This window comes from Ovis aries, chromosome 17 (assembly GCF_016772045.2).
Source record: "Ovis aries strain OAR_USU_Benz2616 breed Rambouillet chromosome 17, ARS-UI_Ramb_v3.0, whole genome shotgun sequence".
NCBI lineage: Eukaryota > Metazoa > Chordata > Mammalia > Artiodactyla > Bovidae > Ovis > Ovis aries.
Window position 1 is genome coordinate 45,153,121 of NC_056070.1, and position 12,247 is coordinate 45,165,367.

A 12,247-nucleotide genomic window follows, 5' to 3' on the forward strand; every position below is an offset into this window, starting at 1 on the left:
CAGAATGAGAAACCAAAGCAGAAATGTCTATTCAACATGCACTTAGAAGAGGAGGGAGAGGCCATGACAGGTGTGTCCACACCAGACACAGGAAAGGTGCGGAGGAGGCAGAGGAGGAGGGAGACTAAGGAGGAGGTGTGTCTACACCTGCTGTGTTCAGCTGTGTCTCCCCAAACCACCAAAGTAACACCCAGATGAGCCTAAAGCTATGAAGAACTCGCTTTATGCCCAGGGGAGGCTGATTTCATAACGAAAGAGAACATTACTCATGTCTACAAGTTTCTCCAGACGCAAGTAACTCCACTTTGTCAGGCACTGTATTTCACTCACACCACTTCCGTCCTCTCACTCAGTGACACAACAGTCCCGAACTTACCAGAAAGTTTTCCGGTAGTACATCAAGTCCCTTAGGTCTCAACTCTTTTCCTAAAGAGACAGGTAACATGATTCGTTTTCACTAGGGCTGTGAAGGAGGTGATGTTCCTCACACAACCAAGGGCACCTCTGCTGCGCTCCCTCCACGAAGGAGAGGGTAGCAAGGGCAAGGCCCACCTCCCCTCCAGGAACAAAGGGCGGCACAGCACCAGCCCCACCTCCACACACACTCTTGGCTTTCAGCACCGATGCTTCTGCAGACACCCAGTCTCCCTCTGGCAAAGTTTCTACTTCATGATTTGTATGATCTTAGAGATCCACGCCTTTCAGCAGGGACCACCTCTTCACCTCAGTTTCTTCATCAATAAAAGAGAGAATCTATCCCCTCCCCCAGTGAAGGCTACCTCCTGAGTGGCCAGTGACCAGGCAGCTACTATGAAGCAAGATGGGAGCAGTGAGACAGCTAGAGAGATGGGGGCCCCAGGGGTCGAAGCCAGGGGAGTTCATCTCACTGTCCCCAGTTCTGAGAGCCTGCCGAAGCTGACCTCCCTGTGGGCACGGACTCACACTAGCAAATCTCAAAAGAACTGAAATGCCAGGACCAGGCTGCTGAAGAAAGGTCTCCCTGGGCAGGCTCCACAGAGGGCCACAATGTCACAGGGAGACAATGAGCAGAGTCCAAGCAGACACAACCCGCAAAAGGGAAGACTTTTTAAAAAGTAATCATACCTTTCCGGGAAACTTTCTGTAAATTTAAAGCCTTTTTCCTTTTTTCTTCTAATTCTACTTGTAGTTTTATTTCCACGACCTAAATGCAAACAGTTAAATAAATAAGCATGCTATTAAGGATGTAAATTATAAAAGTTCCGTATATGAAAACATTAAAATTTGTAGACCAAAAGCCCAGCTGTCCAACCTCACTTCAGATTACAGCTGATGTTTGAACAACATGGGTTTGAGCTGTACAGGTCACTGGTGCACACTGATGTTCTCCAGGGGTAAAGCCTACACAACTACACACTTGATAGCTGGCTGAACATGACAACCGCACACTCGGCGGCTGGCTGAACATGACAACCGCACACTCGGCGGCTGGCTGAACGTGACAACCGCACACTCGGCTGCTGGCTGAACGTGACAACCACACACTCGGCGGCTGGCTGAATGAGCAGCCATGGACCCGTGGACACAGAGGGCAGATGATGAGTTGTATGCAGATTTTCAACTGCACCTGGAGTTGGTGGCCTCACCCCCATGCTGTTCAAAGAGAAATGTTCAATTTGGTACTCTTTCATTACAGTGTATCAGCTGCACCCTGCCCAAATTCTGTCAGAGGGTAAGATGAAAACTGTTTGTTACAGAAAGGAAGACAGAAGAGCCATTCTCAAAGTATGAGTCAGTCTTTAGTGACCTGCATGTGTGTGCTCAGTTGGTCAGTCATGTCTGACTCTTTGCAACCCCTGGACTACAGCCTGCGAGGCTCCTCTGGCCATTGAAATTTCCAGGTGAGAACACTGGAGTGGGTTGCCATTTCCTACTCCAGATCTTCCCGACCACAGGTCGAACCCATGTCTCTTGCATCTCCTGCATTGGCAGGTGGAGTCTTTACCATTATGCCACCTGGGACGCCCTTTAGTGACCTGCAACAGAGGTCTGTCTGAAGAGCCCCTCATGGAGGCTCACAGACATCACAGAATGTGCAGATGGTGGCCAATGGGGATGTTGATGCACAAAGAGAAACAGAGAGGTAGAACCAGGTATCTTAATAAGCCAACAGTCCAGAGGTGCCACAGCAGTGCAGGGACCTCGCCTTTCTAAATGACACTTGGGGCTCTACCTGTGGGATTTCTCCAGCACAGAGTCACGCATGGTTCAGAAGCCTGCGTTGTCAACTCTGACACAGTCTATGATTCCAGGACCCCATCAAAATGTCAGAATTTACCTGTTCAATATTTGACCAAAAGTACTCTATTTCTCTAGCAGTTGAGGCAGCTATTCGCCTCAATCGGTTCTGTTCTTCTTTCTTCCCCCTTTCCTCCCGAAGCTTCTTCTCTTCATGATGACGAGCTACAGTTCTGACAAGCTAGTAAACAGAAGTTCAAGAATTATATGTTGTGCCCTGTGTCATGCCATCAGAAAAAAAGATATGCTACATTTTCTTAAAATCTTCTCAGCGCATAACTGCATGTAATTCACAGAGAGACACACCCTCACGTGCATGCACAGCAGAGGAGAAACGCTGACTCCAGCAAAAACTACTGCCAATGTGCTGCTTGACTTTCCTACAAGTGTTATTATACCAAGTACACATATTTTTCTCTAAAATGGAGTGTGATACTGTTATTTTCTGAAATACCAAAGAACCTGATTTAAGACCCTTTAGATTCACACCCTGCAGTTATCCTCATGGACTCAGCTTCTCTCTACCAAAACTATGAGGAGAAAGCAAGGGTAAGAATTCAGAGGAGGGACGTGGACAGTCTGGCACATAAGACCAATCTCAGTCCTGAAAGTATACGAAATATGAATCTAATCCAGAGGAAGAGACACACAGCAGTGGAGGGAGAAGTACCTGGCCTGGAGCTACACACAGGCACACAAGGACAGCTGCTCTGTGCTCTGGGACCTAAGAGCCCTAGAAATCTGCCACCTTCCACACTGCAAGCATCAGCAGTAACACCTCCCAGAGGTTCTCCCCCAGGCTGGGTGCCTGCTTTGGGAACAGAGAGAGGGAAATGAAGTCTGAGGCAGAAATGGAGAGAAGCTGGACAGGAAGACTAGGCAGCACGGAGCAGAGAGCCTGCCAGCAGCCCTAAGGCCAGGCACAAGTGCCTGAGCTGCCCTCCAGCCAGCTGGCCTTTCCCCCCCCCCACTCTCAAGCCTGGATCTGGGGAGCTGAAGGCACCCTCATGCCAACTGTCAGGTGAAACTGGCCAGAAAAGAAACTAAATGCCAGGACAGAACTGCAGCAGAGGAGCCGAGTCTGTTCCCAGCAGCCCATGCTGGAGCCCTGAGGACAATCCTCAGAAAGGAATGACAGAGCAGTTTCTCTCTCAACAACAGGATATTCTTTATCCACATTATGAGTCAAGAAACCCTTTAGAGACTGGGGCTGGGAGACCTGCCATGTACAGCACGTTCCATCCATAACACCCAAGGCTGCCTGAGAACTGTTATTGCCTGTCTCCCAAATCTACCTTCTTAGCAGCGGCCACCTTCCACCTCCTCTCCTGGGCGAAGTCCGTGGCCATCCACTGCATCTCCTCCAGCAGGTAGTCCCAGTGCGACTTGGGCCGCGGGGCCTCCTGAAGTTTGGGCAGCCGTCGGAGGGACCACAGGCCTTCCTTCCTTAAATCTGCTATGCGCTGATGGATCTGGTTTTCCTGCAAGGAGCATCCAGCACACAGTTTAGGTGTGTGCCACTAATTCACACTGCATCTACAATCCGGCCCCATCCCACACACATGGGGCAACGCACCCAGACCAGCACTCACGGCAGAGCACTTACACATAGCTGCTCAGTCACCCAACAAACAGTAAGCACCAACTAAGTGCAGGCCGCAACCTGCACTGGCCTGGGCAACCTCCAGCTGGCTCTGAGCTCTCAGTCAGCACCCCAGGTCTTGCCCACTTCCCACACCCAAACTGTTGACACCAACACAGAAAAGACCTTCTCCACACCAGTCTACCTGCAGCAGGACAGGGCCCACTATGCAGTTGTTATCTTGGTCTCTCCTGATCACATACCTCAGTCAGTCATCCTGACCATCAGGGGCTTCGTTTTAAACTACTGCCCCCTTAGAAAGTAAAATCAAATGCATTCTACCAGCTGGGCTCCACACTACAATCCTTCCAGGCACTTACCAAGGCTATTTGTTCTGCCAGCTTATCCTGAGAACTGTCCTGGGGTGGGGCAGCATTCTGAGCTGGGCTCTGTGGTTTCGGGGGTGCCGACACAGCTGCCCCCGGAGCGCGGGAGGTGACAGGAGACAGTGACTTGTTGGTTGCCAAGGAGGGTCTATTCACTGGGGAGGCGCGTGCAGGTGAAGGTCCCAGGCCTGAGCCGCTGGCGGGGGCAACAGTCGAGGTAGTAGAGGTGGAGGGCGGGGGCCGCAGGCAGGACTGCGTGGGGTCCACGGGCGGTCTGGTCGGTGCCACCGTCTAGCAGGGGAAACAGGGCTCAGTACTGCACTCAGAACCCACAGGCCAGCAGAGAGGCACACACCAACGTCCCCTCTCCCCAGCCACGCAAACCAATCATGAAGCTCATCCACAGACCACAGTAACAGGCAAACTGAACCATGTCCACAGAAAAGAAGTCCTGTTTGTCCACAAAACCACATTAAGGGCTCACTGTAAACTGCTTTCACATAATGTCTTATGTAAGTTGTTTTTGTTTTTTTGCTTTCTCCAGGTTTTACTGCTTTTTTCATAATTGTATGTAGTTCTCCTTAATTGAAAAATACCAAATTCTGAAGGGCAAATACAAATTCTGTGTGACCCTCTTGTGGTAGGCAAGCCGTAAGGTTAGGGGCCCTCCTCAATCCTGGCCTGAGAGCGAAGCTTGTAAAGCTGAGAACTCACCTCCCTCCCTGGACTGAAGGAGAAGTTAATTTCACACTGGAACTCTGTTGGGAGGAAGCGGGGGTGCAGAGAGCAGGGAAGGCAAGTTACTGCCCCCACTAAGAGGGCTGGGAACAGAGAGGCGCAAACACAGCACATTTATAACCTGCAGTGTGAAGAAGACACCACAGCCAAGGACGGGCCTCTCACAACCTGCAGCCTCTCTCTGCACATCTATGGAAATGTCCTCCACCTCAGTGGTCGGTACACCATGGCCAGCCACAGACTTTCGGAAAGTTCTACTGGCTGCAGCCACACATGTGTGGGCCCGGGGGCTGCTCTCACCTTCCAGGGCAGAGCTGAGTGGCCCAAGAGAAACCACACGGCCCACAAAGCCTGGAATACCGTTATGCTTCCTCTCTGTGGCCCTTCACAGAAGAAGTCTATGGGTCCCTCCCAACCTGGAAGGAACAGAACTCCACGGCTTCTGTAAGGAACTACTCTAAAACCACATCCCACAGCACATGGGGTCAACCAGGGGAGGAAACAAACCCAAGAAAGACATCAGTGCTGCGCGAAGTTGGTACGGGACTCAACAACCGTGTCCAAAACTGAAAGACTCATCTCCATGAAAACCTCCAGCTTGCCCAGGGAAGAGGCTCAGCCACCCTGGTGGGAGAAGGGGGGCTCCTTCTCAAGGCACACAGAAGGCTCCGTAGTCAATGCCGGGAGCCAGTCACAGCCCCTGCAGCGCTGGCTGGCCACCCTGGTCACGTTATCCAGCCTCTCTGGCCTCAATCTTCTCATGGCTAATGAGGGCAATAATAAAGACTCCACCACAGCAGCTGCCCAGTGGAGGGAAGCAGGTGACGCCATTCTGCACCCCGCACCTGCAGGCAATGAGAGGCACCACCACCACGTGGGAGAACAAGCTTCTCCAATCACCAGAACTCGAGCTCCAAATCCAGCGAGGGAGTCTCCTCATTAACCAGTTAGGGGCGGGGTGGTTTCCCTATGCAGCTGACCACATGCAGCTAAGATAAGCCTCTGAAAACACTCCCTCCTGCCCCTTCTGGGGCCCCAGGCCCACGCTTTTTGGCCTCACTGCTCGTCAGGGACCCCACACGGTTCACTGTACATATTTCACAAAGGCGTCTAGGTGAAGTAAATCAGTGGAGGAAATGTCTATCGAGCCTGCAAATCTATGCCGTGCCCACCACTTGTGGAACCAGCGTCCATGGGGAGGCACCTGGGGACAGAGCCTGGTGGATGGTCAGGAACTGCAACGACATATTGTGACCCGGCATATCAGGTCACAGAGCTGACCTGTACTCAGCTCTCGGTACTGAGAGCAGCAGTAAGAATTGTGTCATTTTCTGACATTTTAATAACAGTAACTAGGACTGCAGAACCAAACAAAATTATGTTGCAACTAGTGAATTAACTGCTCCACAGTGGAGAGTGAGCTGCTAGGAGAGAGTGAGTTATCCAGCCATGCACCGTCCCATCCAACAAACCACCTGTCTTTTCTTCCCCCTCTAACCTGAGGAACAACAAGGGCCCGCAGTACCTGTGGCTGGGCCGGGAGTGGAGGGGCCTGCATCTGCGCCTTCCCGGGCATTGGGATGTGGAGGGTGGGTGGTGTGGGCTGCGGGGGAGCTGTGGAGAGTTGACCGGGCGGGGGCGCGGGGACCGGAGCGTTGGGCGGCTGCGTCTTCATGGGGACTGGGAGCTGAGTCTGGGGCTCCGCCATCTGCGGCTGCGGGGGGAACTGCAGCGCGGGGGGCAGTGGTGTGGCGGGGAGGCCGGCCGGGGGCAGCCTGGTGGGCAGCTGCGGCGGAGGCGTGTGCAGGCTGGCGGCATTCTGCACCGGGGGCCCAGTAGAGGCGTCGTACTGCTGCTGGCTCTGCTTCTGGCCGGCGAGCTGAGCGGCCTGCGGGGCAGGAGGCATTCCTCCTGCAAGAAAGGGCAGACCCAGCAGCCCTGACTCCGGGGCTCAATTCCACCTCCCAGCGTTGTCACAGACCCTGCCCTGATAGCACCACACACTCAAAGGGGAAATTTAACTGGCGGGAAACCTGTGTGTATTAGGTCTAACGCGATAAATGAGCACACAAACAAGGAAAGAAAAGCTCTCGGCCTTTGTGAGTTAGCACCAAGCAGAGCAGGCACAGACTAACCACAGGGTCCCTACCACAGCAGCAAGTCAGAAAATACACAGGAGGGAAAACCAGAGAGAAGCTGAGGACAGTGGGGCATGTGGCTCCGCTAAGGTGACAAGAGCTGGTCTCCAGTGGTTTCCTCATGCTGTGTTAAGTGGGACTCAGAGGAACATCCCAGCGGCAGAAACCACCTGGATATGCTACCTGGACTGCACACGTTCAGCCTGGTGCTACTTCCCTAAGCCCTCTCTGCACTCCCTTTTTCTGAACTAAGAGAGCTAGTTCTGGTGCTGGGTCTTACCTTGAACTGTCGGCATTAACTGCTGGAGAGGAACTCCTGTATTCACCCCTGGGTGCTGGAAAACTACCCCTTGGTGACCCACTTCAAGTCGAGGTCTCTTAGACTGCTCTAGAATAATTTTCAGAAAAGGTGCAGTTTGATGTAAAAAATAAAACCACAAAAGTAGTAGAAAAAACATGTGTAAGTGTTTTTATCATCTTTGAACAGAGAGGCCTTTCTATGCATGAACCAAAATGCAGAAGCCATAAAAGGTTGATAAATACACTTTCTTTCTGTTAAAAACTTGTAAATATAAAGAATAGCATCATAAAAAGGCAAAGGATAAGCGTCAACCTAAGAGACAATATCTGCAACATACATGATGGGCAACATTCAGAAAGCTCTTACAAATTAATATGAAAAGGCTCAACAACCAGACAGACGAAATGGGCAAAGAACACAAACAGCTAGCGGAGGGACACATTCACAAATGGTTAAAAATGTGAAGAGATACTACCACCATAATGAAATGAAAGAAATCCATTTCAAAACAAACATTTCATTTTTCACCCGTAAGATTGACAAAGATTAAAAGATTGGTCATACTTAATAACATAGCCAAAATCTGAGAGAACCAGAAACTGCTAATGGGGCAAAAACCGGCCCTATCCTTTTGGAGGGCAACTTAGCATCACTAGCCCTTCACTATGCACACACTCTGATCAGCAGTCTCATTCCTGGAGTGCTGCTTTTACAAACATGCACAGACATATAGGAAAAAATGTGAAACTAAAGGTTTAATCCTATTTTTATTATAACAGAAAAAAGGTAACACTAACAAATGAATGCTAACATTATTCTTTAATGAATAAAGGAAACATCCATGCACTGGGTGCAATACTTTGCAGCCATCAAAAAGAATGAGGTCCATGACTGGGAAATATAACCTAGTCATTTAATATTAAAGGCGTAACAGTGCATATAGGGTTGCATTTTAATTTTTTCAGAATGACACACCTGAAGCAATGCTTGTCTGGGAAAATGAACAAACGCAGCCAGCTCTGTGGCGAGGGAATGGAGAAGGAATACCAAACCAGAGGTGAGCTCAAATTACACCCTGCTGAATTGTTTGAATTTTTTACACAAAATGTGTATTAAGTTTCTAAGTTGGAGAAAGAATCCAGTTTGAAAAAATGAATGACAATTTGAAAAGGCAGGTTTACACTTGAGGACATGAACCTATAAATGCACACAGAAAATGAAACTAGAATATACCTATTCAACTAACAAACTTCTAACTTCAGTACACATAAACACGCACAGGAATATTTTGTTGAGTTGATTACTACCCAAAGAAAAATTAACTTTCGAAGTAGAAATGAACCAGAACTAAATTCTTTAAGGGCCACGCTTCAGAAACAGGTGGCCACTATACTGGAACTCCCAGACTAAGAAGCCAACTGGCTCTGTAGACCCCTGAGCCTGTGCTCCATGACATACCTGCCGGGGGTCCCGCCTGCTGTCTCTTAAAGGGATCCGTTTCAATCGCATTTCCGGCTCCTGCCACCAGGGTCCCTGCAAGGGCTTGCTGCTGGGGGGAAAAAAAAAGAAAAACTGAGATTTTCATAATTTAAGTGCATCACAAGAATGAATGTAAACTAAAACTGTCATAATTACCCCAAACACTGACTTCAATCATTTTTGAGAAATGTTATCTACCCAATATATTGTAAAAAAAAAACAAGTTCTAACTTACCTCTGGAGAATAAAAAAGGACTTGCATTCTGGTTTTAAACGGAATTTCAGATCAATGAGAATCTAGAGTCTTTCAGAAACAAACTGGCTTTGCACACAGAATGACAGCAGAATCTAATGCAGGAAATCTTAGTTTTGTCTAGGACTACAGCTTAGCCTCCCTAATTATTATACTACCTGTCATCACATAGCCCGCCAAAATCACAAAGCTGAATGATAAGAAGAAAGGTTGAAACTGTCTTCCTACTGGGAAATGGCACTAAAACTCCAATTAATAACAATCTAACTTCAAAATGGTACTGCAATTAGCTGTGTGAAATATATACAGGTTATTTAAAATGTTCTAATGAAAAGCTACCATCAAAGACAGAAACTGGGCGCCCTACACCTCTGACATCTCTGCACCACCTTGCAGGGATACCGAATGCTAAAAATGAGGTTAACAGTTGCTAATTATTTTTAAATAATTCAACTATATCCACTCTACTTATCAAGGCATTTTAAATGCATGTCTGAACAAAGTAACTGCCTGTGAGAGCAGTTGTTGATCCTTGCCATCTAGGAATGGATACTACACCACCAGGACCAGCCATGCAGCAGGGTTTGCCTTACATGGTACAGGGACTCAGTAATGAAAAGGGAAAGTAAGTACTCCACCCCATCCAACCCCGTTTACATGTAACAAAGATTGGGGGAGGAAGGGAGGGAGGAGGAGAGAAAAGAATGATATAAAAAAACAGACAATATGTGAGCAGTGGTTATCTTTGGGGACAAGATTACAATCAATTTATAATTTGTGTGTGTGCACTTTTTCTAAATTTTCCAAATGTTTTATGATGAAAATGTATTACTTCTATAATCAAATAGAGGGTGTTTTGGTGTGGTTTTTTTCAATAAAAGAAATTGGTACAGGGTTCTGTGTTCAGTAATGGCCAAGAACATCCCATTGGGCCAAACACATTCCACATAAACATAAACTCTAAAAGAAATATAAAAAATGCGACAAGGTGGCCAGACACAGGATGGAACTCGACGCTTGCACGGAGGAACTGGAACTATCAATAGCAGAGGCTTCTGGGCTTATGGTATTTGGCACAAGGCAGGCCTCAGACCCAGAAGCAGAGGGCCTCACTGGCTTGAAGACCACTGGGATGGAGCACAGGAGACCACAGCAGAAGTGAGGGAGGACAGTCACCACAAGGGGCAGCTGGGGCCTGATCTCTGGCTGCCTCCTAAGCCACACACATGCCAAGGCTCCAAGCACAGGCCAGCGTGACTACACTGAGAGCTCAGGAGACAGGGTTCACCGCCTCAGCTCAATCACGTTAACTAAATGCAAAAGCAAAACCACCAATACTCTTCAGAAGAATATTTCATTAACAGAACTCAGGGTCTCTGTAACCTATTATTCACAACACCCACGGTCCAATTCAAAATTACTTCAAAACACAAAGAGACAAGAAAACATGAGTCGTACTCAGAAAACAAATTGATAGACACCAACCCCTAGACAATTCACATGCTGGAATTAGCAGCAGGGATTTCATAGCAGCTTTTAGTAAGTATGTCCAAGAACATAAAAGTATGTTTTTATGAAGGATGAGAGGACATCTTCACAGAAAAAAAAAAAAAACTATTAAAAAACAGAACCAATCTGAAAAAGAATATATATATATCAATCACTTTACACCAGAAACACTGTGAATAAATTAATTTCAACAAAAAATATAAAAAGATAACCAGAGATTTTAGAACTGAAAAAGTGTCTGAAATTAAAAAATTTCATTTGATAGGCTGAACAGTAGAGTGGGGATGCAGAGGTCAGTGAACTGAAAACAGATTCTTGAAAGAAGAACTAGAAAAGGACTGGACTTCAGGACTCACCACAGGGTGTGGACACCAGGGCAGCATAATGCTGCTTAAGGATGGATGACAGATGAAAAAGCTGAGCAGAGAGCCCAGAGGGAGACTCAGACGCACACAACCCTGTCAGTTCCTAAAGACTCCAAAGCAACATAATGGAATGAGAAGTCTTTACAACCTAGAAGATTGGACATTCATATGAAGAAACTGACAAGTTACACTTCATTAAACATAAAAGACTATGTCATCAAAGACACTTGTCTTTGCCTAATTCCTGATAGCCACTGTTTCTTGGTTTTCAGAATGATTTTTAGTTTCATCTTATACGTCTTCATGACTATTTTAATGGGAAAGACACTGCTGTCTTTAAAATACCAATTTGATTTTAAATAACAATCATATATTAGAACTCTTTTAAAAATTAAAAAAAATACTTATGGGGAGAATAAAAAAGAACAGTTGAAGGAACTGGGGATGTAGCTGACAGAAAAGAAAAGCAGACTTATGTTACTCTGGAGGAAGAAATTAAGACCAACCAGCTGGACTAACAACCAGCTGGTTACCAATGGGTAAATTTCTATCCAATTTAAACAACACACATAAGCTGAGTGGCACCATGGGGTCTGTAGGGCTGGATGAAAGAAAAGGACATGGTCAATGAGATGATGACCTTCCTAAGTGCCTGCAAAAGAAAAGAACTACTTGTAAGTAGAGAGGACTTTGTCTCTCAATTCAAGACTCTAAAAAGAAGTCTCCCCAAGGTTATTCTTCAGTAAGCATAAAGGAGAGGAAAGCACAAACAAATCACTCATGCCTTCTTTCTGCAAGTATGTCTATTAAATCAAGTTAAGCTACCACTTTATAACTATCAACTTTTAACTACACACATAAAAACATGAACACACATATAAGAATTAAAAAATCAATCACTGGGGGATAATTAGAAATTTAGGATTAAAATATACACACTGCTGCTGCTGCTGCTAAGTCGCTTCAGTCATGTCCAACTCTGTGCGACCCCATAGACGGCAGCCCACCAGGCTCCTCCATCCTGGGATTCTCCAGGCAAGAACACTGGAGTGGGTTGCCATGTCCTTCTCCAATGCATGAAAGTGAAGAGTGAAAGTGAAGTTGCTCAGTAGTGTCTGACGCTTAGCAACCCCATGGACTGCAGCCTATCAGGCTCCTCCACCTATGGGATTTTCCAGGCAAGAGTACTGGAGTGGGTCGCCATTGCCTTCTCCAATAT

The 12,247-nt window shown here is 47.3% G+C and overlaps 1 protein-coding gene across 14 annotated transcripts in view; it reads right to left on the minus strand.

Moving 5' to 3' along the window:
* The window catches only part of EP400 (E1A binding protein p400), a 112,010-nt gene that overhangs the window by 63,636 nt on the left and 36,127 nt on the right, over positions 1-12,247 (minus strand). For 6 of the 14 annotated variants that reach the window (XM_042234485.1, XM_042234477.1, XM_042234483.1 and 3 more), the window contains 8 exons: positions 8,881-8,971; positions 7,402-7,509; positions 6,509-6,894; positions 4,240-4,536; positions 3,573-3,758; positions 2,318-2,458; positions 1,105-1,183; positions 377-426 (listed from right to left, as the gene is read on the minus strand). In XM_042234485.1, coding sequence (XP_042090419.1) covers positions 377-426; positions 1,105-1,183; positions 2,318-2,458; positions 3,573-3,758; positions 4,240-4,536; positions 6,509-6,894; positions 7,402-7,509; positions 8,881-8,971 — 1,338 coding nt within the window. Of the gene's footprint in view, positions 1-376; positions 427-1,104; positions 1,184-2,317; positions 2,459-3,572; positions 3,759-4,239; positions 4,537-4,959; positions 5,738-6,508; positions 6,895-7,401; positions 7,510-8,880; positions 8,972-12,247 lie in introns of those variants that run through there. The other 8 variants (XM_042234479.1, XM_042234478.1, XM_042234475.1 and 5 more) reach the window with 4 other exon arrangements.